We start from the raw sequence: 22,756 nt of genomic DNA on the forward strand, positions 1-22,756 counted from the left end.
CTGCTTTCAGCTCGGGTCATGATCTCGGGGTCCTGGGATCGAGTCCCACATCTGGCTCCCTCCTCAGCGAGGAGTCTGCTTTTCCCTCTCCCTCTTCCTCTATGCTCTCTCTCTCAAATAAATAAATATAATCTTTTACAAAGTGTGTGTGTGGGGGGCAGCCCAGGTGGCTCAGCGGTTTAGTGCTGCCTTCAGCCCGGGGTGTGATCCCGGAGACCCGGGATCGAGTCCTACGTCAGGCTCCCTGCATGGAGCCTGCTTCTCCCTCTGCCTGTGTCTCTGCCTCTCTCTCTCTCTTTCTCTCTGTGTCTCTCATGAATAAATAAATAAAATCTTAAAAAATAAAATAAAATAAAAAGTGAGGGGGGGGAGGGACTGCTTTTTTTTTAAGATTTTATTTATTTATTCATAAGACACAGAGAGAGAGGCAGAGACACATGCAGAGGGAGAAGCAGGCTCCCTGCGGGGAGCCCTATGTGGGACTCGATTCCCAGACCCCGGGATCATGCCCTGAGCCAAAGGCAGATGCTCAACCACAGAGCCACCCAGGCGTCCCTAGGGACCGCTCTTTCATACTGCATTAAGTGTCATTTATCTAAGCTAGAAGTACTTTCAATCTGAGAGCAGGATTGAGAACACCAGCCAGCCCATGGGTAAGGACAAATGAAAGATATGAAAAAACCCCCATGGTGGCCCAGGTGGCTCAGCGGTTTGGCGCTTGCCTTTGGCCCAGGGCATGATCCTGGAGCCCGGGGATCGAGTCCCCCATCGGGCTCCCACGATCCAGCCCCAAAGGAGTGGTCCCCCCTTAGATGAGTGCCCCAACTGGGTAACAGTTCCAAATCTGTCCCTTCCGGGAAGCACGCAGTCAGACATAGCTAGGATTTAATGTTCATCAAGGGTTGAGTGTCTGCCTTCTGCTCAGGTTGTGATCCCAGGGTCCTGGGATTGAATTCCGCATCGGGTTCCCCACAGGGAGCCCGCTTCTCCCTCTGCGTGTGTCTCTGCCTCTCTCTCTGCATCTCTCTGTGTCTCTCATGGATAAATAAATAAAATCTTTAAAAATAAATAAGTATGCAAATAAATAAATAAATAAATAAAACAATGCAGGCTATACATCAGGCTTCTGGGCTGAAGATCAACTTTCTGGGGTGCCTGGCTGGCTTAGGCGGCAGAGAATTCGACTCTTGATTTCGAGGTTGTGAGTTCAAGCCCCATATTGGACACAGAGCTTGTAGAGGTTGCTTTTAGGCAAAGAGGCTTGAATGAAGGAATGTAGAAAGGGTCCAATGTGACCACCTGGCTGAACAGGGACAGGCCCATTAGGTGACCCAGCTCAAAATATCCATAGGCTCTAACTGATCAATGGGCTATTTGAAACCAGGTGTAGTTTCCAGAAAAGGAAGAATTCCGTATATCGTCAAATCTCCTCATCTTCTCCATTTATTTATTTATTTATTTATTTATTTATTTATTTATCTATCTATCTATTTATTTTTAACATTTTATTTATTTACTTGAGAGAGAGAGAGAGCGCACAGGAGCAGAGGGGAGGCACCGAGGGAGAAGCAGACTCTCCACTGAGCAGAGAGCCCGACCCTGACCCTGACCCTGACATAGGGCTCAATCCCAGGACCCTGGGATCATGATCTGACCTAAAAGCAGCTGCTTAACTGAGCCCCCAGGCCGTCATCTTCTCCCTTTAAAAACCACTCCCCCCCCCCAAAAAAAAAACATGCCTCCACCCCCTGCCTCCTTGCAGAGGAGGTGTATTCAGGAAACTTTTATCTCCTTTTCTGTGCCTCCGGCGAATTCTTTCACTGCCCTCACCCCTGGCTTCCGTCTAATCGTGGCCCCATATTTCGGGGCCCCCATCCGATCGAGAGACACCCCTTTAAGACACCAAAGAGCTTACTTAAATTAAAAATAAGACAATGGCCCAGAGCCTTAAAGAAAATAAGTGAATATTTTTCTGTTTCTCTCTGTCCTTGTAACAACGGATACCACCGTGTCAGGGCAAACCAGCTGAATGTCATCCGTGACTACCGAGTTAGGGGTGTGGATTGAGTAGTTCTAATTTCCTTGGTCTTTTGTAGCCAAGATCATTTATAGTGATGCTATTTAATTACATCTTGTTTTGGGGATCCCTGGGTGGCTCAGTGGTTTGGCGCCTGCCTTTGGCCCAGGGTGCGATCCTGGAGTCCCGGAATCGAGTCCCACGTCGGGCTCCCGGCATGGAGCCTGCTTCTCCTTCCTCCTGTGTCTCTGCCTCTCTCTCTCTCTCTCTCTCTCTGCCTATCATAAATAAATAAATAAATCTTTTGAAAAAATAATTACATCTTGTTTTTAATGTTGGGGGCACTTGGAGTTGCTTTGGGGATTTTTTTCCTATTCTCTTAGTAGTTCTCAGAGTTGAAGGTGGATTAGAGTCACCTGCAGAGGGATGCCTGGGTGGCTCAGTGGGTTGAGCGTCTGCCTTTGGCTCAGGACAAGATCCCTGGGGATTCTGGGGTTCTGGGATTGAGCCCCCTATTGGGTTTCCTGCTCATTGGGGAGCCTGCTTCTCTCTCCTTCCAGTTTATGTTCTTTCTCTTTCTCACTCTCTCTCTGTCTCTCAAATAAATAAACAAAATGTTAAAAAAAAAAAAAAAGTCACCTGCAGGGTTATACTGAAAATGCATTTTCTCCTAACCACCCATTCAGAGTTTCCACTCCAGTCAGTCTGGGGTCCTCCAGAAAATTTGCATTTCCAAAGAGTTCTCAGATAATTCTGATGCTGTGAGCACCACACTTTGAGAACCACTTTTCTTTTTTTTTTTTTTTAAGATTTTATTTATTTATTCATGAGAGACAGAGAGAGGCAGAGACACAGGCAGAGGGAGAAGCAGGCTCCCTGCGGGGAGCCCGATGCAGGGACTTGACCCCAGGACCCCGGGATCACTACCTGAGCCTGAGGCAGACACTCAACCACTGAGCCACCCAGGGGTCCCAAGAAACTTTTCTAATAAACATTTTAAGGTATCAAACATACAGGATTTTTTCTGGACAAAACAATAGATAGGAATTTTGTGCAGGGGCTCCTGGCTGGCTCGGCTGGCAGAGTGTGTGACTCTTGATCTGTTAGGATCAATAGTTTGAGCCCCACATTGGGTGCAGAGATTACTTAAATAAAACTTAAAAAAAAAAAAAAAAGAATAAGTGGAACATTACACATTTGTGTTTTTATTCCTTGTCTCAACTGTAAAGATGATCTCTTCGGATGGAAAGTTCAGAGCCTTATAGTTTCAGAGAGGCAACTTAGCAAGCCTACCTCTTCCTAAAAGAGGAAAAAATTATTGCAGGAGAAATCTGCAAAGCCCCATTTGGCAGTAAGAAAGATGTCCGTGAGTCTACAGGGACAGTTACCTAAGTTGCAAGGCTTCAAATTTCCATATCCTTCAGAAACAACAGCTCCCAGCACCAAACATGAAATTCTAGGAGGGCGTTCAATCATGTCAAAGGGATCCATTCCCTCTATCTTTCTAGCCAAGGATCTGTCAACATAAAATGAACAAACCTTTTAGAATCTCTCTCTTTTAAAAATAGGCTCTATGCCCATCATGGGACCCAACACAGGGCCTGAACTCATGACCTGGAGATCAAGACCTGAGCTGAGAGCAAGAATCGCTCAACCAATTGAGCCACCCAGGTGCCCCTCTCAGAAACTCTCAGAGTAAGAAAGAGAGTTTTTTTTTTTTTAAGATTTTATTTATTTATTCATGAGAGACAGAGACAGAGAAGAGAGAGAGGGAGAGGGAAAGGCAGAGACACAGGCAGAGGGAGAAGCAGGCTCCCTGCGAGGAGCCCAATGGGGGAGTTGATCCCAGGACCCCGGGATCACGCCCTGAGCCAAAGGCAGATGCTCAACTGCTGAGCCACCCAGGTGTCCCAGAGAGAGTTTTTATTCAAGCCCAACTGAGGACAGCTGCCCGGGAAACCTGCTCTGGAGAATGAACAGCCTTATACACTTCTTTACATCTTGTCAAGGGGTCCTGGGATGGAGCCCTGCATCAGGCTCCCACCTTAGCAGGGAGCCTGCTTCTCCCTCCCCTCTGCTCCTGCACTCTCTCTCTCAAATAAATCAATAAAATCTTTAAAAAAAGATTGTATCTACTGTGTCTAGCATGCAGTTAAGGCTTTACAAATATATGTTGATCAGTGAATGAATCCTTTAATATGGGCAAGGAGCATATTTATTCTTTAAAATTTTAATTTAATTTTAATTTTAGGAACATCTGGGTGGCTCAGTGGTTGAGTGTCTTTTTAAAAATTATTTTTTTATTGGAGTTCAATTTGCCAACATTTAGCATAACACCCAGTGCTCATCCTGCCGAGTGCCCCCCTCAATGCCCATTACCCAGTCACCCCCACCCCCCCGCCCACCTCCCTTTCCACTACCCCTTGTTCATTTCCCAGAGTTAGGTGTCTCTCATGTTTTGTCACCCTCTTGATATTTTCACTCATTTTCTCTCCTTTCCCTTTATTCCCTTTCACTAATTTTTATATTCCCCAAATGAATGAGACCATATAATGTTTGTCCTTTTCCAATTATTTCACTCAGCATAATACCCTCCAGTTCCATCCATGTAGAGGCAAATGAGCCACCTTCTAATGGCTGAGGAATATTCCATTGTATACATAGACCACATCTTCTTTATCCATTCATCTTTCGATGGACACTGTGTCGCTATTGTGGACATTGCTGCTATAAACATCAGGGTGCAGGTGTCCCGGCATTTCATTGCATCTGTATCTTTGGGGTAAATCCCCAACAGTGCAATTGCTGGGTCGTAGGGCAGATCTATTTTTAACTCTTTGAGGAACCTCCACACAGTTTTCCAGAGTGACTGCACCAGTTCACATTCCCACCAACAGTGTAAGAGGGTTCCCTTTTCTCCGCATCCTCTCCAATATTTATGGTTTCCTGCCTTGTTAATTTTCCCCATTCTCACTGGTGTGAGGTGGTATCTCATCGCGGTTTTGAATTGTATTTCCCTGATGGCCAGTGATGCGGAGCATTTTCTCATGTGCGTGTTGGCCATGTGTATGTCTTCCTCTGAGAGATTTCTCTTCATGTCTTTTGCCCATTTCATGATTGGATTGTTTCTTTGCTGTTGAGTTTAATAAGTTCTTTTTTTTTAAATTTATTTATTCATGATAGTCACACGGAGAGAGAGAGAGAGAGAGAGGGAGGCAGAGACACAGGCAGAGGGAGAAGCAGACTCCAAGCACCGGGAGCCCGATGTGGGATTCGATCCCGGGTCTCCAGGATCGCGCCCTGGGCCAAAGGCAGGCGCCAAACCGCTGCGCCACCCAGGGATCCCGAGTTTAATAAGTTCTTTATAGATCTTGGATGCTAGCCCTTTATCTGATAGGTCATTTGCAAATATCTTCTCTCATTCTGTAGGTTGTCTTTAGTTTTGTGGACTGTTTCTTTGGCTGTGCAGAAGCTTTTTATCTTGATGAAGTCCCAATAATTCATTTCTGCTTTTGTTTCTCTTGCCTTCGTGGATGTATCTTGCAAGAAGTTGCTGTGGCCAAGTTCAAAAAGGTGTTGCTTGTGTTCTCCTCTAGGATTTTGATGGAATCTTGTCTCACATTTAGATCTTTTTTTAAAAAGATTTTATTTATTTATTCATGAAAGACACACACACACACACACACACACACAGAGGCAGAGACAGAAGCAGGCTCTATGCAGGGAGCCTGATGTGGGCCTCACATTTAGATCTTTCATCCATTTTGAGTTTATCTTTGTGTCTAGTGTAAGAGAGTGGTCTAGTTTTATTCTTCTGCGTGTGGATGTCCAATTTTCCCAGCACCATTTATTGAAGAGACTGTCTTTTTTCCAGTGGATAGTCTTTCGTGCTTTGTCGAATATTAGTTGGAGTGTCTGACTTTGGCTCAGGTCGTGATCCCGGGGTCCTGGGATCAAGTCCCACATCGGGCTCCTCCCCGCCTCGGGGAGCCTGACTCCCCCTCTGCCTATGTCTCTGCCTCTCTTTCTGTGTCTCTCACGAATAAATAAATAAAATCTTTAAAAAATAATAATAATTTTAATTTTTTGGAGCATATTTATTCTCAGCCAGGCCCTTGAGTTAGGCATCGTTGGACACAGTGGTGAGACAGCCCCGGTACTGCCCTCAAAATACTCACAGTCCAATGGGGAAAGCAGACAATGATGACCCTGAGGGCACAGAGGAAGACCAAGGGGGCATCCAGGAGGGCTTCCTGGAAGGGATAACCGAGTTGAACATTGAAGATGAGTAAGAAATGAACCAATTGGGGGAGTGTTTCAGGTGGAAGTTCTGACAGTTTTGTCTTCCCTCCTTCCTCCTCTTTCCCCAATAAACTGTGACAAAGCCCCTCTGGGTTCCAGCATCCCCCCGACCTGAGGTGTCTCAGTAAGGGACAGATCTGTCACCCCCACACTGGCTGCCAGCCCTGGGAGGGGAATGCCATGGCCTTTGTGATCACTGCTGGGTTCCCAGGGCTGCCTAGCACTATAGCGGGGGCTCAGGAAATGTTTGCTGAATGAGTGTCAGTTTTACATGTGTGTTGAAGTGTCTGAAATAGTTGTAAGTGCTTTATATGAAGGGGTCAAAGTTCAAACCCCTCAACACTCAATTTCCAACCTGAGAAATAGGAGAACAGTGGTAAAAGCATTGGAGCCCAGCTGCCAAAACTCCTGCCCTTCGACCTCCTCATCTGTGCCTCAGTGTTCTCATCTGTGAAATGCTACTACCCTGTAGGTTTTTTGAGGATGAAATGAGATATTCACATGAAGTGCTTAGAACAGTGCCTGGAATGTAGTAAATGCTCATTGCATGTGAGCTGCCTCCCCCTACTTTGTAAAAATCCTGTCTTGTCTTTGCTATTTCAGCCAGAATCCTCTCCTGTCCCCATCTTTTATCTCCAGCCATTTGACTCACCCATATTTGGGCTCCTGGGTGGCTCAGTGGTTGAACTTTGGCTCAGAGAGTGATCACGGGGTCCTGGAATCGAGTCCCGCATTGGGCTCCCTGTAGGGAGCCTGCTTGTCCCTCTGCCTGTGTCTCTGCTTCTCTCTGTATGTCTCTCATGAACAAACATAAATATTTAAATAAAAAAAAGAATCACCCGTATTTGCCCTTCTTTGTGACATTTGGTGTCTCTGAACCTCCCTATATGCTATTTCCTCTGCACCTGCCACCACGTCTAGAAGTGTCCACTCAGAGAACTCCTACTCAACTGGCAACACTCAGCCTTCAAGTCACCCCTACAGATCTCCAGGTTTCAGAAGCCAGTTTCTGCAGCTCTCGGATCAAAGTCTCCTTTACTGCCCCCCACCTTTTGACTTTTTTCAACCATCCAAGCTCTGGAAGTGGTCAGGGCTGGTGACGCATCCTTTTCTTTGGTTCCCTTGGTGCTCTGTCGCCCCCTTGTGCCTAGTCTTAGACCTGCAGGGAAGAAGCGCAGGCGAGTCTCTCCACGTGCCCCCCCCCTTCCTTCTCAGCCTTCCTTCTCCTGCTCCGGACCTTGGGAGGCTGCCCTGCGTGGACTCCATCCGTGGGGATCCCTTGCCCTCCGCCTTCCGGTTGAGTTTTGCCCATTGGAGGCACTGACAGGAAATCGGAATGTGGGAGGAGAAAAGGTGGGAGTATTTATTTGGGCGCCCCTCCTTGCATCCCTGCTGTTCTGGCAGTGGCCCTGTTCTCTACCTAGAGTTCCAGGTTCTATGGGCTCCCCCCCAAACTCCAGCTTCCTGCCCTCGGGTGGTAAAGGCTTGCCTCTCCCTGTGGCTGGTCCCCTGGTGCCCTTCATACTATGTGGATTCCTTCATCCTGCCCACCCCTCTGAAATGTACCTTCATAAGTGCTCCCACTTAAGCTCCCAATGGGTACCTATTTCCTACCAGGACTGGATCAGCACAAACCTAGGGTGAGCCCAGGAGAGAGAGGGATCCTCCCCTACCAGTGGACCCTTAGAATTTCTTTATAGGAGGAGATTGAAATGACCAAGGTTGTGACAGGTGGGCTCTATGGGACTTGGTTTGAAACTGATAGGATGTGTATGGGGTTACTTGGGGAGCGGCCACAGCCTTCATGATACCTCCCTTGGTGCTTTCCCTGTCTCCTTGAGGGAGGATGAAAGGAAAATGCTTTTATTCCCTCGTGCATTGCAGGTTGCTTGGGTGCTCAGTTAACTCTCTCACTTTCTGTGCCTCTCAAGAGCCCTGAGAAGAAGTAGGTAATATGGCTCAGAGAAGTGAAGTCACTTGTCTGAGGACACACAGCAAATGACTATTAAGAATAGGTGCCTGGGTGGCTCAGTTGGTTAAGCATCTGCCTCTGGCTAAGGTCAGGATCCCAGGGTCCTGGGGTCAAGTCCCACATTGGGCTCCCCGCTGGGTGGGGGGGTTGGCCTCTCTCCCTCCACCCCTCTCCATGGTTGTGCTCTCTTCTCTCTCTCTCTCTCTCTCTCGCTTGCTCTATCAAATGGATAAATAAAATCTTAAAAAAAAAGAATAGCTACCTTAAAAAAATCCCAACTGTATTGCTTCATTTATTTATTTTTAAAGATTTTATTTATTTATTCATGAGAGACACAGAGAAAGAGGCAGAGACATAGGCAGGGGGAGAAGCAGGCGTTCTGCTGGGAGCCCGATGTGGGACTTGATCCCAGTATCCCTGGATCATGACCTGAGCTGAAGGCAGACGCTCAACTACTGAACTACTTGTATCGCTTCATTAATATGAAGTTCTAGAACAGGCAACACTAATGTCTGGTGTAAAAAGAAAGAGTTGCCTCTGAGGGTGAGGTAGACTGTATTACCTGGAAAGGAGCGAAGAACAATGCTCTTAGGTGCTGGACATGTTCTATGTCTCGATTTGAGTGCTTAGTCACACGAGTGTATCTGTTTGTCACAATTCATTGTATTGTTCCTTAAGATCTGGATATTTTCGTTTTTATTAACGATAAAGAATGAGGGGCGCCTGGGTGGCTTGGCAGGTTAAGCATCTGACTTCGGCTCAGGTCGTGATCTCAGGGTCCTGAGATGGAGCCCCATGTGGGGCTCCATGTTTAGTGCAGAGTTGGCTTAAGATTCTCTCTCCCTTTCCTTCTGCACTCCCCCCCCCCCAATCGTTCTCTCTCTCTTAAAAAAAAAATTGGGACACCTGGGTGGCTCAGTGCTTGAGCTTCTACCTTCGGCTCAGCTGTGATCCTGGAGTCCCTTGATCGAGTCCCGCATCAGGCTTCCTGCACGGAGCCTGCTTCTCCTCCCTCTGCCTATATCTCTGCCTCTGTGTCTCTTGTGACTGAATAGATAAAATCTTAAACAAAAAATTTTGTGAACCCAATAACTGTCATTTCTGAGTGCTACATGATCCTAGGTCTGTCTGAAGTGCTTTGACCAAGAATGAATTCTCACGACCACTTTATGAAGGACGTGATAGTCATGATAAAAATCAGCAAATACTTTTGAAGCACTTACCCTTCACGTATTCACTCCCTGGAAACATGTGTCTTGCACACCTATCATGTGCCTCCTCGTCTTCCCCCGGGGCAGTGGGCAACAGACACACAACAGTAAACAAACCAGATGCAGACAGGAGCCCTCCCCCCATGAGGGGGAGGGGACAGACAGACAATTTTAAAAGTTCTGTGGGGAAAAGTAAATAAAACAGGGAGGAATAGAAGGATCGGGGCGGGGGGCCGGGGGCATGTTTTACAGACTTGATAGTATTGACACTGAAATGACATCTCCATGCGGAAGACAGTGAGTGACCGCTTTGACAGAAGAGGAAACTGAGGCACAGAGAGGCCATCAGCCTTAAGGTCTGGCTGGCCAAGAGGTGGCCCTGACCGCAGGAGCGGGGACTTAGACTCGTTTGTTCTCTCCCTTGGGAAGGAAGGCGTGCAATGACCACGAAGTTAAGGACTCGGGGCCTCAGAAGGGAGGAAATGGCTCAGCTCAAGGAAGGTCAAAGGCTGAGGGCTGGGTCCAGCACGAGGTGTGCGGGTGGAGGGAGGGAAGCAAACGGGTTAATGAGACGGGGGCCTCCAGGCTGGGGACTCGAGGCGCAGGCGAGGTTTCCCCGGGCCTGGAAGCCTGCAGTGGGGGCAAAGCCCCAAGGGGTTAAGGGGCGGTGACAAGGGCGGGGCTAACGGGGGCGGGGCGGCGGGGGCGGGGCTTCGGCCGGCGGCGCGGCCCGGGGCGGGCACGAGTCGCCGCCGGGTCCCTGCGCCGCGGTCGAGCCCAGACGCCGCCGCAGCCCCGAGAGGCGCCGCCCGCCCCGTCCAGCCGCCGCGCGCAGGTAGGCGCCGCACCTCGGCTGCCCCGCGCCCCCGCGCCCCCGCGCCCCGCTGCCTCAGGCTCCGCGCCCGCCCGTCCCCGCCCCTCTCGGCTGCCCGCGCTCCCGCCGTCTCCGCGCCGACCGCGGCTCGGGGTCCGTCTCGCTGTCCCCGCGCGTCTCCGCTGGGTCTCTGGCCGCCGCCCCCTCTCCCTCCGGGTGCGCCCGCCCTTCTGCATCTCTGGAGGTCTCGGCGCCCCTTTCTCTCCCCGCTCTCCCCGCGTCTCCGTATCCCTTCCTTCTCCCCGCCTCCCCTGGCCTCTGTGCCTCAGTCTCTCGAACTCTCAACCCCTGTGGGTCTCTCTGTCTCCAACTCCACGGTTCTCCCCGTCTCTGTGCACCTCTGTGCCCTTTCCCTTCCTGTCTGGCTGCCTCTCTCTTGCGTTTCTGTCTCTTTCGCTCTCTGTCTGGAGACCCTGGTCTGGCACCTTCAGCCCACCGTCGTCTCATTCCAAATTCTCGCGCATCCCAGAGCTTTCCCCTGGGCTGAGGAGCTGCTTGGGAGTGTGTGTGTGTGTGTGTGTGTGTGTGTGTGGAGGAGTAGGGTTGCCACTTGGGCCAGGTGCACTCTGAGTGACGCTGTGACCCCAGTGCCCCCTTTAGAGAGTCACCCCACTGCTCCTGAGGTCCCACCCACCCCACCCTCCAATTTCAGGAATTCCTGGCTGGGGGGTGGACTTCCTCCCCCACTTCCTCCCTTCCAGGATTTGGCTAGGTCACCATTAACTCCTTCCTGCCTCCACCTCACTCCCCCCCCTCCCACCCCGCTTGAACTGGACAGCCCACCACCCCCGACAAGGCTGAGAGACAGTTCTGGAATTTCTGTGAGCCATTGTTGGTAGTGGGATGTGTATTGTGCACTCAGACAGGATGTGTGCTGGGGGATTGACTTGCTGGCACAGATGGAGATGATAGGGGCCCGCCCCACTAGTACCCCCCACCCCAGGGCCCTGCTACCCCCCCCTCCTGAACCCACCAAGAGGGCACCTTCCAAGCTCTGTCTCTGTGAATGAACTCAACTTCGGGTTTGGGGGGAGGATGGGGAGGTTTTCCTTGGGGGGGGGGTTCCTACTAGGAGGAAATAAGAGATGATGGGCTGCTCCTGAATTCTGGAAATCATAATCAAGAACCCATGAACGTAAAGTCTTTGAATGGAAGGATTCAGGATGTGAGAATGATCAGAGGGAGGACTGGGGCCGCACAAGCTCCAAATCAAAGATCCTCGGGATACATGAACACTTCAATCCAAAAAGATTAGTGTTGGAATCTTGGAAGCTTTCAGTGTTCAAAGCGGAGGAGCTCAAAGGGCTTATGGAGCCATCTAGGTCAAGCACCCATTTTACAGATGGGAAAACTGAGGCCCAAGAGCAGGAGTCCCCACAATGAATCCATGCCAGGCTGGGGGCTGGGACTCCGGTTCCACCGAAGCCCCAATCCAGAGACCTGGCTTCTTTTGCTGCCACTAAGTCGGATTAATTTGGGAAAAGAGGTCTTCACAGTGAGGAGGGAAGAATGCCAGGGTGAGTATGAACAGCTGGAATCCTGAGGGAAGCATTTTGAGAAGCAGAGAAGAGAAAATATTTCCAAAACCATGGTGGTAGGGAGGGGAGAGGGGACCAGAGTTGGTTTGGGTGGAAGGGTGGAGTTTCTGAAGGGGGAGGGAAGTGAGGGGGGTGCAGGGATTAACTCCCGCCTGCTTCTGTCTCCTGACCCTCCCCATGAAGCCCACTGCTCCCTCGGGACAGGCCCTATAATTTGGTTTGTGTCTAGACAAATAATAACTCAGCTGGTGTGAGCGAGCTGGGAGGGATGAGGGAAGGCCGGCAGGACAAGGGGTACGGAGGCAGCCTGAGCTCCTAGCAGGGTCCCCAGGCAGTGAGACTTTAGGAGCTCGGTGGAGGTGACAACTCACTCCCCCCAACCTCCCGCGAATCCCCAGAGTCTTGGAATTCCGTGCGACCTTAGACCTTTGGGGTGCTGGGCTGTGAGAAAGCAAAAGAGACAAGGGGGGAATAGGAAGTGGGGTTCACCATATATCTGAGTATGTTCCCATTTCTGTAAAAATGAAAAGGGAAATACGTATTCGTGTTTGCTGGGCCAAGATAATAATCGCTGAGAGTTTAATAATAGATTATGAAAGTCGTAGAATGTTTTAAAAAAATCATAGAGCGTTCTAACAATAGAACTTTAGAATCTTGGAATGTGAGACTCCTGGAATATTAGAAACTGAGGACGTGGAAAGCCGCTAAAATAATAATAATAGAATGAAGAAAGGTAAAGCGCTAGAATGTTTTAATAATAGAACGGTAAACCATGAACTGGACTAACTATAGATCCTGAGGATTTGAGAGAGCTGGAATGGACAGCGTTGGAGGGATAGAGGAGGAGGAGGGGAGGACCCCGGTGTCCCTTCTGGGGGGTGTGGGAATGAGGGGGTTGGGGGGGACTCCTTTGATAGAAATGGGGAAACTGAGCCCCAGTGAGGTGGTCATGGTGGCCTGACTGTCCCCCGGTTTCCGCCGGCCCGCCAGGGCACCAGGTGGGGAGCGAGGCGCGGTGATCACATTTCGTCCCCTAATGAGCAGACCGGAGCCTGCCGGTCCCCCGGGGCTTCCCAGGGGGTGGAGGTAAGCGGGAGCTTGCAGAGGAGGGAAGGGGGTGCAGAGAGGCGGCAGTCTGGTTGCTTCCAGGACAAGGCTGGTGAGTGAACCCTGAGGGTGACCAGGGATGTGGGAAGCCACATCACCTCTTCCTCTGGTCCTCTCGACTCTCCGGAGTCCTTTAACCTTGCTTGATTTCGGGGTGGCCGCTGGGGCGCAGGGACTTATCTGGCTTGAACAGCCAAGGCATGAAGTGGGGGCGGGGGGTCTGACCAGTCTTTCCTGTCCCTGCACTATCGCTCCACACTCGGTCTTATCTCCCTTCCCTGCCCTTCTGGGAGGGGCTAGTAGGGACCAGAGAGGGGGGACTGTGGGGTAAGGGGAGCTTTTTGTTAAAGATTTGGGGGTTGAATCGGCAATAAAGCTCAAGTAGGGGAGAAAACCCAGATCCCAGCTGAAGAGGAGCCGGACCTCCCCGCCTCCCGTCCTCCCCCCATCCCCCCCTCCCCGCCAGGAGCCTGGGGCAAGGGAATCAGAAGGGAGTCAGGTGATGGAGGGGCACAAAAGACGGCCACCTGCTTTTTGGCGGTGAGAAAGTCCTTGTCTCTTTTAGCAGATCCTCAAAGGGGGTTGACAGCCCCGGAAAGACTTGAGAACCATTGCAAGGAGCACTGGGAGTGAGAAGACAAAACATTCGGGGAAGGGGAAGCTCTCCGGTTAAGGTTAAGGACGGTTAAGGTTAGGTTAAGGTTAAGGATGATGGGAGATCTGCCCAGTCCTGACACATCGTGTGACTCAGACAACTGTGTGGCCACTCTGGGCCTCGGTTTCCCCATGTGTACCAGGAAGAGATCAGAAATAGCCTTGCACTCCCAGTTGGAGCATATGGACCTGTGGCACTGTGGAATTCTTAAGAGTCTCAGGCTCTGTGCTTTTGAGGGTTTCATGGTGGGCAGATCACAGGGGGGTAGGGGTGGGGAAGAGAGAGCTGGCTGCCCCTCCCCCATGCCCAGAATCCCCAGGAAGCAGGTGGGTTGAGGAGGGATGGGAGGAGGGTGAGATGAGCACCCAACCCATTCCTCCTGGAGGAAATTAGCAATGAGAAGTGTATTTCCTCTGGCTTCTGGAAATAAGTCTCATGCCTGTCTTACCCGCTTCCAGCTTCAGCTGAGCCCAGAGGGTCTGGACAGTGTTGGGTAAAGGGGACTCCTAGCCTTGGTTCCTTTCTTGTCTCAGCTCTCCTGTGCCCATGGAATAACAATTGTTCAAATGCTGCGTATGTTATAAATGATACTATGTCCTACCAAAGATTTTGTCTGTGATGGGACTAGTATAAAAGTTTGCCCCCCCCCCACCTCCTTTATGCAGAAGGAGAAACTGAGGGACGCCTGGGTGGCTCAGTGGTTGAGCACGTGCCTTCAGTTCAGGGCGTGATCCTGGGGTCCTGGGATCGAGTCCCCTATTGGGCTCCCCGTGGGGAGCCTGCTTCTACCCCTGCCTATGTCTCTGTGTCTCTCATGAATAAACAAATAAATAAATAAATAAATATCTTTAAAAAGGAGGAGAAACTGAGACTCTCAAAAAAGAATGAATTTTCTCCATGTTACAAGAAGAGGGAGAGACAGGTGAGAGAGGCGGATATCAGGGGTCAGGAAGAAGGGGAGACTGAGCAAGGGTTTTTTTTTTTTTTTTTTTTTTGTGAGTGACTTGGTCTGGGTGGAGAAGATTCAAAGGGAGGGGCCAGACTGCACTGTTCCAGCCTCGAGCAAGCCCTGTCTCCACCCTTTGTCCACAGGATCCAGGAACCTTTGTCCGTGAATCTGGGGTGGGGGAGATGCTGGGCTGCTAAGGACCCCACAGGAGGTAGGGAGGGCTTACTTAGGAGGACTCAGCTCTGACCTTTCATTTTTTTATTTTATATATTTTTAAAGATTTTATTTATTTATTCATGACAGACACACACACACAGAGGCAGAGGGAGAAGCAGGCTCCATGCAGGGAGCCTGACGCGGGACTCGATCCCAGGACTCCAGGATCATGTTTGGACCAAAGGCAGGTGCCAAACCGCTGAGCCACCCAGGGATCCCCAAAGATTGATTTTATTTATTTATTTATTTATTTATTTATTTATTTATTTATTTATTTATGAAAGACACACAGAGAGAGGCAGAGACATAGGCAGAGGGAGAAGCAGGCTCCCTGCTGGGAACCAGACTCAGGACTCCATCCCAGGACCCCTCTGGGATCATGCCCTCAGCTGAAGGCAGAAGCTCAACCACTGAGCTACCCAAGTGTCCCAGCCCTGACCTTTTAAAGTCAATTATGCAGCGGATAGATCCTGCCCTTTTCACTTTTTCCCTCCCAAGCTCTTTTCCTGGGGACCCTGCAGGGGACTTCTTTGAACTTGTAGCTGCCTCAAGGGAAGAGGGAGCCTGCATTGTGGGATGGGCTGACCCATGCCTGTTCCTTCAACCCACAGTCATTTATGGAGTGTCTACTATATGCTGGGCCTCTCCAGTTGGTGCTGCTCCAGTTGGAGCAGTCAACACAAGGTTACTGCCCTCCTGGAATGTCCGTTTCAGATAGACAGACAGATGGGAACAAGATACAAGGTGATGTGAAGAGAGAGCCCTGGGGGTGGGTAGCATCTCTCTGAGGAAGTGCAGGAAGTGAGGTGGCTCAGTCCTGGGAAGATAGGAGAAAGAACAGAGGTTTTGAGGCTGAAAAGGTCACAGGCCTTGAGCCTGCTGAAGTGGGGGATGGAAGGGGGGGGGGCAGAAGGTCAGGCAGTGCCTTGTCACCTGGGGCAAGGAGTTTGCATTTTACCCAAAGTTCAGTCTACTGGGAAGGCACTGGGAGATATCAAGCAGGGAAGTAAGGAGAGCTGATTTTCATGTTAAAAAGACCTCTGTGGTTGCCCTGTGGGAAGTGAGTTGAAGGAAGCCAGAATGGCAGCCAGGAAAGCAGAGGAGCTACTGCAACAGTCCGAGCAAGCCAAGCCGCCGTGATGGTGGTGCAGAGCAGGGAGTGGCGGGGGGATTCCCAGAGACATGCATGGATTGAGGGCTTATTGTGGAGGTAGGGCCAAGAGAACTCTCCGTGGAAAGATGCTTTGGCATCTGAGTGGTTCCTGAGAACCCGATGTGTGATATTGGGCTTATCCTTTCCCCTCTATGTGCCTTGGTTTCCTGATAAGTCCAATTGACTCAACCAGTGGTTTTTGGTTTTGTTTTTAAAGATTTTATTTACTTATTCATGAGAGACACAGAGAGAGAGGCAGAGACACAGGCAGAGGGAGAAGCAGGCTTGCTGTGGGACTCAATCCCAGGACCCCAGGATCACGCCCTGAGCCAAAGGCAGACGCTCAACCACTGAGCCACCCTGGTGCCCCTCAACCAGTGGCTTTCTAAGTGTGTCCTGGGGATTCTGCAGAGGTGGCCCCTCTCCCCCGACCTCATTTCATTGAAAACACAGAGCAGCTGCTTTTTCCCACTGTCTTAGAAAGGTTTCCAGTTTACGATCTTGTTTAAAATGATAGTAATAAGAATAATAAAAGCTTTCACAGGTTAAAAAACTAACCCCGTGCAAAGCCCTGGATAGAGTAGCTTCCAAAGTAGCCTCTGATTCGGGACTTCATTCCCCCACCCTTTGGGGCTGACAGTGATCAGGGGCTGGCCCATGACTGTCCTTTTCCCTGTGTTTGTGGGTCTTCCCAAGGGGGGAACAGGCCCAAGGTTGTCACTCAGGTGGAGCAGAGGCCATGTGGGAAGTGGTCCCGAGGGAGGACCATGGGCCCTGCTGCCAGGCCTTCCCCTTGCTGCCCAAATGTGATCACATCCAGCAGCCCCTACCCCCTACCCCAGGGCCCCTCTCTGTCCAGTTATTCTTGGGTGGAAACATGCACTGGCTGGAGAAAGAGTGAGAGCTGAGATGGTCCCTCTGTCATCATCAGGACCTTGGACAGGTCTCCGAACTGCTCTGTGCCTCAGTTTGTCAAATAGGAAGGATAACAGTGCTTTCCTCGCAGGGTTTCTGAACGTGTAATGAGTGATTACCCATAAAAGTGCTTAGGACAGGGTCTGCGATGTAGTAGGACTTCATTCGACTTTATCTGTTAATATCCATCGTCACCATCATCAAGAATGGGATGTCTTGAGTTAGCAGTGGAAGACTGGTCCCAGCCCTCCTTCCATCATGGCCTTGCTCTGCATCCTTGGTGGGAGTGAGCAGCCTTTCTGGGTTTCATCTCCATGTCTGGGAAATGATAGGATTGCATTTTACACGGTGCATTTTACATGGTTTCTGGAAGCAAGTTCTAAAATCTGAGTTAAGTGTTTAACATCTATCAGGGGGCAGCCTGGGTGGCTCAGTGGTTTAGCACCCGCCTTCAACCCAGGGCGTGATCGTGGAGACCCGGGATCGAGTCCAATGTCGGGCTCCCTTCATGGAGCCTGCTTCTCCCTCTGCCTGTGTCTTTGCGCCTCTCTCTCTCTCTCTCTTTCTTTCTCTCTCTCTCTGTCTCTCATGAATAAATAAATAAAATCTTAAAAAAAACATATATCAGGGAACATAGACCTGAGCCCCCGAATCTGCAGTTATAGAGATGTGTTTCTTAGAATGAGGCCCAATTAAGTATTGTCTGGGCTCTGCAGCCCACAGCTTATGGTGAGGGTTGTAGGGAGAATGGGGTGCCCCTGACTCCCCTCACCGCAGAACTCTCTCTCCACAGGCACTGTCAAGTCAGCTTTGAACGGTGAGACGGGCCACCTCATCCCATCTGCTCAGCTCCCACCAAGACCAAGCTGGAGCCCCTCCCCTGCCCCCTTCAAATTCCTCACTCCATCCGTAGTCCTCCATAATAGCCCTTGCTCACCTTCTTCCTAAACACCCTGCTCACATTTCCCAGACCAAGGACACCCCTCCATAGTCTTCTCTTCACTGGTTACCTTGTTTGTTTCCTTATTTCTTACTGGGGTCCTGGGAAGCGCCAGCACCCTGACTGACCTTGCCTGGTATTCTCAACCCTCCCTAACTGTAGTCTGTCCTGTCTCAAAACTACCTCATAGATTTTACGCATCTTCTAGTACATTCCACCCCTGCCACTGTAACATGGCCACACGTGCTTTCTACATCCTGTACAAATAGGTCTCTTCCCACTGCCCAATGATGCCTTCATCTCCTCCATAAACACCCCCCTCAGCCAATTTTTGTGCTACCCTAATAATGCCCTCATTGACGCTCTGTTTGGGTCTATAAACGCCCCCTTGACAAAGCTCTTTTTTTAAAAATCCTGACATTCCCCCCACCCCCCGAGCCTCCCTCCTATCTTAATTCTATCCTTCCTCCAATTTTTCACCTCTCAAGCTCTACCCTTCCCTGCCCAGGCTGGCCCACAATTCACCGTCACCCTCACCTCTTCTCTGTGGACTGCCCCCCATCATGTCCCCCTGAGCCTCCAAGGAGGGGGCTCAGGGGGCCCAATGGCCTCCCGCCCCCTGTGGCCCCACAGCCCCCGTGGGCCAGGGGAAGTGCCTGGAAAGCCCCAGTGCCGAGGATGGGCAACCGCACGTGGGAGGGCTGCCACGTGGACTCGCGCGTGGACCACCTGTTCCCGCCGTCCCTCTACATCTTCGTCATCGGGGTGGGGCTGCCCACCAACTGCCTGGCCCTGTGGGCAGCCTACCGCCAGGTGCGGCAACGCAACGAGCTGGGTGTGTACCTGATGAACCTCAGCATCGCTGACCTGCTGTACATCTGCACGCTGCCCCTGTGGGTCGACTACTTCCTGCACCACGACAACTGGATCCACGGCCCCGGCTCCTGCAAGCTCTTCGGGTTCATCTTCTACACCAACATCTACATCAGCATCGCCTTCCTGTGTTGCATTTCCGTGGACCGCTACCTCGCGGTGGCCCACCCACTGCGGTTCGCCCGCCTGCGCCGCGTCAAGACTGCGGTGGCCGTGAGCTCCGTGGTCTGGGCCACGGAGCTGGGGGCCAACTCCGCACCCCTGTTCCACGACGAGCTCTTCCGTGACCGCTACAACCACACCTTCTGCTTCGAGAAGTTCCCCATGGAGGGCTGGGTGGCCTGGATGAACCTCTACCGGGTCTTCGTAGGGTTCCTCTTCCCGTGGGCCCTCATGCTGCTGTCGTACCGGGGCATCCTGCGGGCCGTGCGGGGCAGCGTGTCCACCGAGCGCCAGGAGAAGGCCAAGATCAAGCGGCTGGCGCTCAGCCTCATCGCCATCGTGCTGGTGTGCTTCGCGCCCTACCACGTGCTCCTGCTCTCGCGCAGCGCCGTCTACCTGGGCCGCCCCTGGGACTGTGGCTTCGAGGAGCGTGTCTTCTCAGCCTACCACAGCTCGCTGGCCTTCACCAGCCTCAACTGCGTGGCCGACCCCATCCTCTACTGCCTCGTCAACGAGGGTGCCCGCAGCGACGTGGCCAAGGCCCTGCACAATCTGCTCCGTTTCCTGGCCAGTGACAAGCCACAGGAGATGGCCAACGCCTCGCTGACCCTGGAGACCCCGCTCACTTCCAAGAGGAACAGCATGGCCAAGGCCATGGCAGCTGGCTGGGCGGCCGTGCCGCCCTCCCAAGCGGACCAGGTTCAGCTGAAGATGCTGCCGCCGGCGGCACAGTGAATCTCCACTGGACAGCAACCCCCCCCCCATGTTATCCCACAGTCCCTTCCCTGCTGGTCGGGTGTATGCAAATTTATGTAAATAAGGCAGTGTTAATATTCATGAGCAGAAGCACCAGGGTAACTAGTGAGGTCGGTGAGGTTGGTGGGTCACTGGTCAATCATCATCCTCCACTGAGATCCCCTAGGGATTCAGTCGAACTGTGCCTAGCGCTGTCCTGGGTGGTGCTAAGTGACTACAGGGGTGACAAATGACAATGCTGGCTGGCCTTCCTTCACATGCTCCCACTTTAATCAGGGAGACAGACCTGTCCCCAGATGATGATCCAGAGTGGGTAGGACTCAGACAGGTGAGCCCAGAGGGCATCTGACCCAGTCTGAGGGTCACAGAAGGCTTCCTGGAGGAGGGAACAAGTAAATTAAGTCAAACATTTGGTTTGTTATCCAGAGGATAACAACAAAGAGGGGGATAAAAGGATGATTTTCAACAAGGAGGTAAAATTGAGTGGCTGAAGGGGAATGTGGAAGAAAAAATTCACTGAGGGTATAGAGTGGGTCATTTTCACCCCTGGGAAGTCCCTGGTCGTCTAAGGGAGTAGGGGCATGAAGAACAAGTGTGAGTTTCTAGATAAATAACATTCTCCAAGTCAGGGCTGGAAGGAGGAGGGAGGCTGTCAGAACCCAAGTAAAGTCCAATCAGGGCAGACTGGCTGGAAGAGCAGTGAGCAGGACAGGCTTTTGAAGAGGCTCAGGACAAAAAAAAGGATATTTATTCATTCATTCAACAGAAATTTATTTATATCCACTCTTGGCCCAGTCCTGTGCTGGCTGGGGCTGGGGACACAAAGGTGACCAGGACAGCCTGGGCCCCACCCTTATGGGGTTCACAGGAAACAAGTAATAAAAATAAATATAATGTTTGGAATCGATAAGTGTACTGGGGAAAAATAAAGCCAAGTGAGGGGAGAGGGAATGACATGGACTCTGATCTAGAGAAAGAGGTGAAGAGACTGCTCACTGGAAGGCAACATTGGGACAAAGAACAGGGGAGGGGGTCAGCCCTGTGGCTGTGGGGGAGTGGAAGAGGACTTCAGGCAGAGAAATGAGTGCAAAGCCCCTGGAGCTAGAGAGTGCCTGAGTTTTGAGTGGGGCTAATGGAGCAGGCGCTGCTGGAGCAGGGGGAGGTCGGGAGGGGTGCAGCTGAACCAGGGGGAGGCCAGGTGGGTGAGAGGAATGGATGGTGATTAATGGTACTGGCAAGGGATGGGGCCAATCTTTCCATCTTTCGGGGCTTGTAGGTCCTGGTGAGAATTTTGCCTTTTACTCAGAAGTAAAGGGGAGCCACAAGATGGCTCTTAGCAGAGGAGGGATGGGATTTGACTTAAATATTAACAGGATCCTGCTGGCTGGCTGGCTGCTGAGTGGGCAACAGAATATGTGAGGGGCAGAAGCTGGGAGGTGAGAGGTTGCAGTTGTCTGGGCCGGGCCGGGCCGGAGATGCTGGCAGCTGAAAGGGGGTGGAGGTGGGGGGAGTGAGCAAGGAACAGTGGTTAACTTTGGGATTTATTTTGAAGGGATACTTCAAAATGATGGAAGAAGCATCCATCATTTTGATACTTTCGGGATTATGTAACATGAGCCCCTTGCCCATCCTGAGAAAAGGGTGACCAGGGAGCCTGAACTGCTGGGACCTGTGGGAATGATCCCAGGCCCTATTCCAGGCGGTCACCAGAGAGGCCAAATGACTAGGCCAGGGTCACACAGCGGGTGAGTCAGCACTGGGATTATCCTGGGCTCCTTTCCCCCTCTCCATCATCTCTGCCTCTGTTCCCATGCCCCAGGGTGGCTGAGGCTGCCTGCCTTGGCTGACGGTGTCACCCTCCTTTTGCTGGCCCTCAGGGATCACCAGGAACGGCCATCCTTCCATTAACCCGGCTGGAGAGCAGGAGGAAGCACCCAGCCCTGGACAGGCCTTGCCCTTTCTGACAGGTCACCTCCCGCCCTTCCTCCCAATGGATATGTAACAGGCTCCAAGCTCCTGATGAGACATGAAGGTCCTCCTCCTACGCACATGCAGCCTCTTGTCCCAGAAGTTCCCAGAAAAGGTTCCTGGAAACCCTTCTCAGAGAAGAAAGAGGAGGGAGGACGGGAATGAGAAAAATAAATGTATTTAATGAGGAAAATGGTTTTGCAGGAGGGGGGTTACTGAGATGCAGGAAGTTGGGGCTTTGGTATTGGGTGTGGAGAGAAAAGAGGGAAGCCTGGGATCTATGGGGCCTAGTAATTTTCCTACCCCAAAGCCATAAAGCTACTGGGATGGAGATGTAAGGGGCCAGAACCTTTTGGAACACCATCCCCTCGGAGTCAGATGAAAGCTTGCCCTCTACCTTTCCAACCAAATGCTCATTCCTATTCATTCAATAAATATTTATTGAGCATCTACTGTGTGCCAGGCACTGTTCTAGGAGTTGAGCAAACAGTAGTGAAATAAACAGAAAAAAAAAAGTCACGTACAGTTTGGAAGCTTCCTGAACCCATCATGGGGGACCTCAGCCCCCGAGTAGGTCTCTGGGCCCCTAACACCCCCAGGAATCAGGAGAAGACTTGGCTGGGACTCAAGAAATCCTGGCCTTGGCTCCATTCTGATTACCCCTGGAGCTTTAGGTAAATCCTTTTCTTCCTCTGGCCTCGGTTGGCTAGTCTGTAAAATGGGGAGGGGCTCAGTCCCACATAGATAATGGACCTTGAATAGGCCCCAAGCTGTCACACCTTCAGTCCAGAAGGGATCTTGGGGAAGGGTTGTGGGTTTTTTATTTGTTTTTTTTTTTTTTTTTGGGTCTGTTTTCGTTTTTTGTTTGTTTGGTTTTTTAAAGATTTTATTTATTTGAGAGAAAGAGTGGGGGCAGAGGGAGGGACAGAAGAGAGAGCGAATCTCAAAGACTCCCGGCTGAGCCCAGAACCTGACCCGTGGGGCTCGATCTCACGACCCTGAGATCATGACCCCAGCTAAAATCAAGAGCCAGACTCTGAACTGACAGAGCTGTCCAGGCGCCCCGGAAGGGTTGTTTTTATGGGGTCTTGGCAGGAATTTAGAATATTTGGGTTCATGCATGTCAGTATCATCATTACTGATGGAGG

General features: G+C 51.2%; 1 protein-coding gene across 2 annotated transcripts; it reads left to right on the forward strand.

Moving 5' to 3' along the window:
* Positions 1-10,264: 10,264 nt before the first annotated feature.
* Positions 10,265-22,060, forward strand: GPR4 (G protein-coupled receptor 4). Of its 2 annotated transcripts, none has more exons than XM_038528565.1 (2): positions 10,265-10,337; positions 17,703-22,060. In XM_038528565.1, exon 2 carries the CDS (start codon positions 18,528-18,530, stop codon positions 19,617-19,619), a length of 1,092 nt encoding a protein of 363 aa, XP_038384493.1. In that variant the 5' UTR covers positions 10,265-10,337; positions 17,703-18,527; the 3' UTR covers positions 19,620-22,060. The 2 variants fall into 2 exon arrangements, with proteins under 2 accessions (XP_038384493.1, XP_038384494.1); XM_038528566.1 differs by lacking the exon at positions 10,265-10,337 and adding an exon at positions 11,442-11,893.
* Positions 22,061-22,756: the final 696 nt, after the last annotated feature.

Source organism: Canis lupus, chromosome 1 (genome assembly GCF_011100685.1).
Source record: "Canis lupus familiaris isolate Mischka breed German Shepherd chromosome 1, alternate assembly UU_Cfam_GSD_1.0, whole genome shotgun sequence".
Lineage (NCBI taxonomy): Eukaryota > Metazoa > Chordata > Mammalia > Carnivora > Canidae > Canis > Canis lupus.

Excerpts from the sequence above, each read along its gene's own strand:
- GPR4 (XM_038528565.1), top strand. The coding sequence starts at position 18,528 with ATGGGCAACCGCACGTGGGAGGGCTGCCACGTGGACTCGCGCGTGGAC.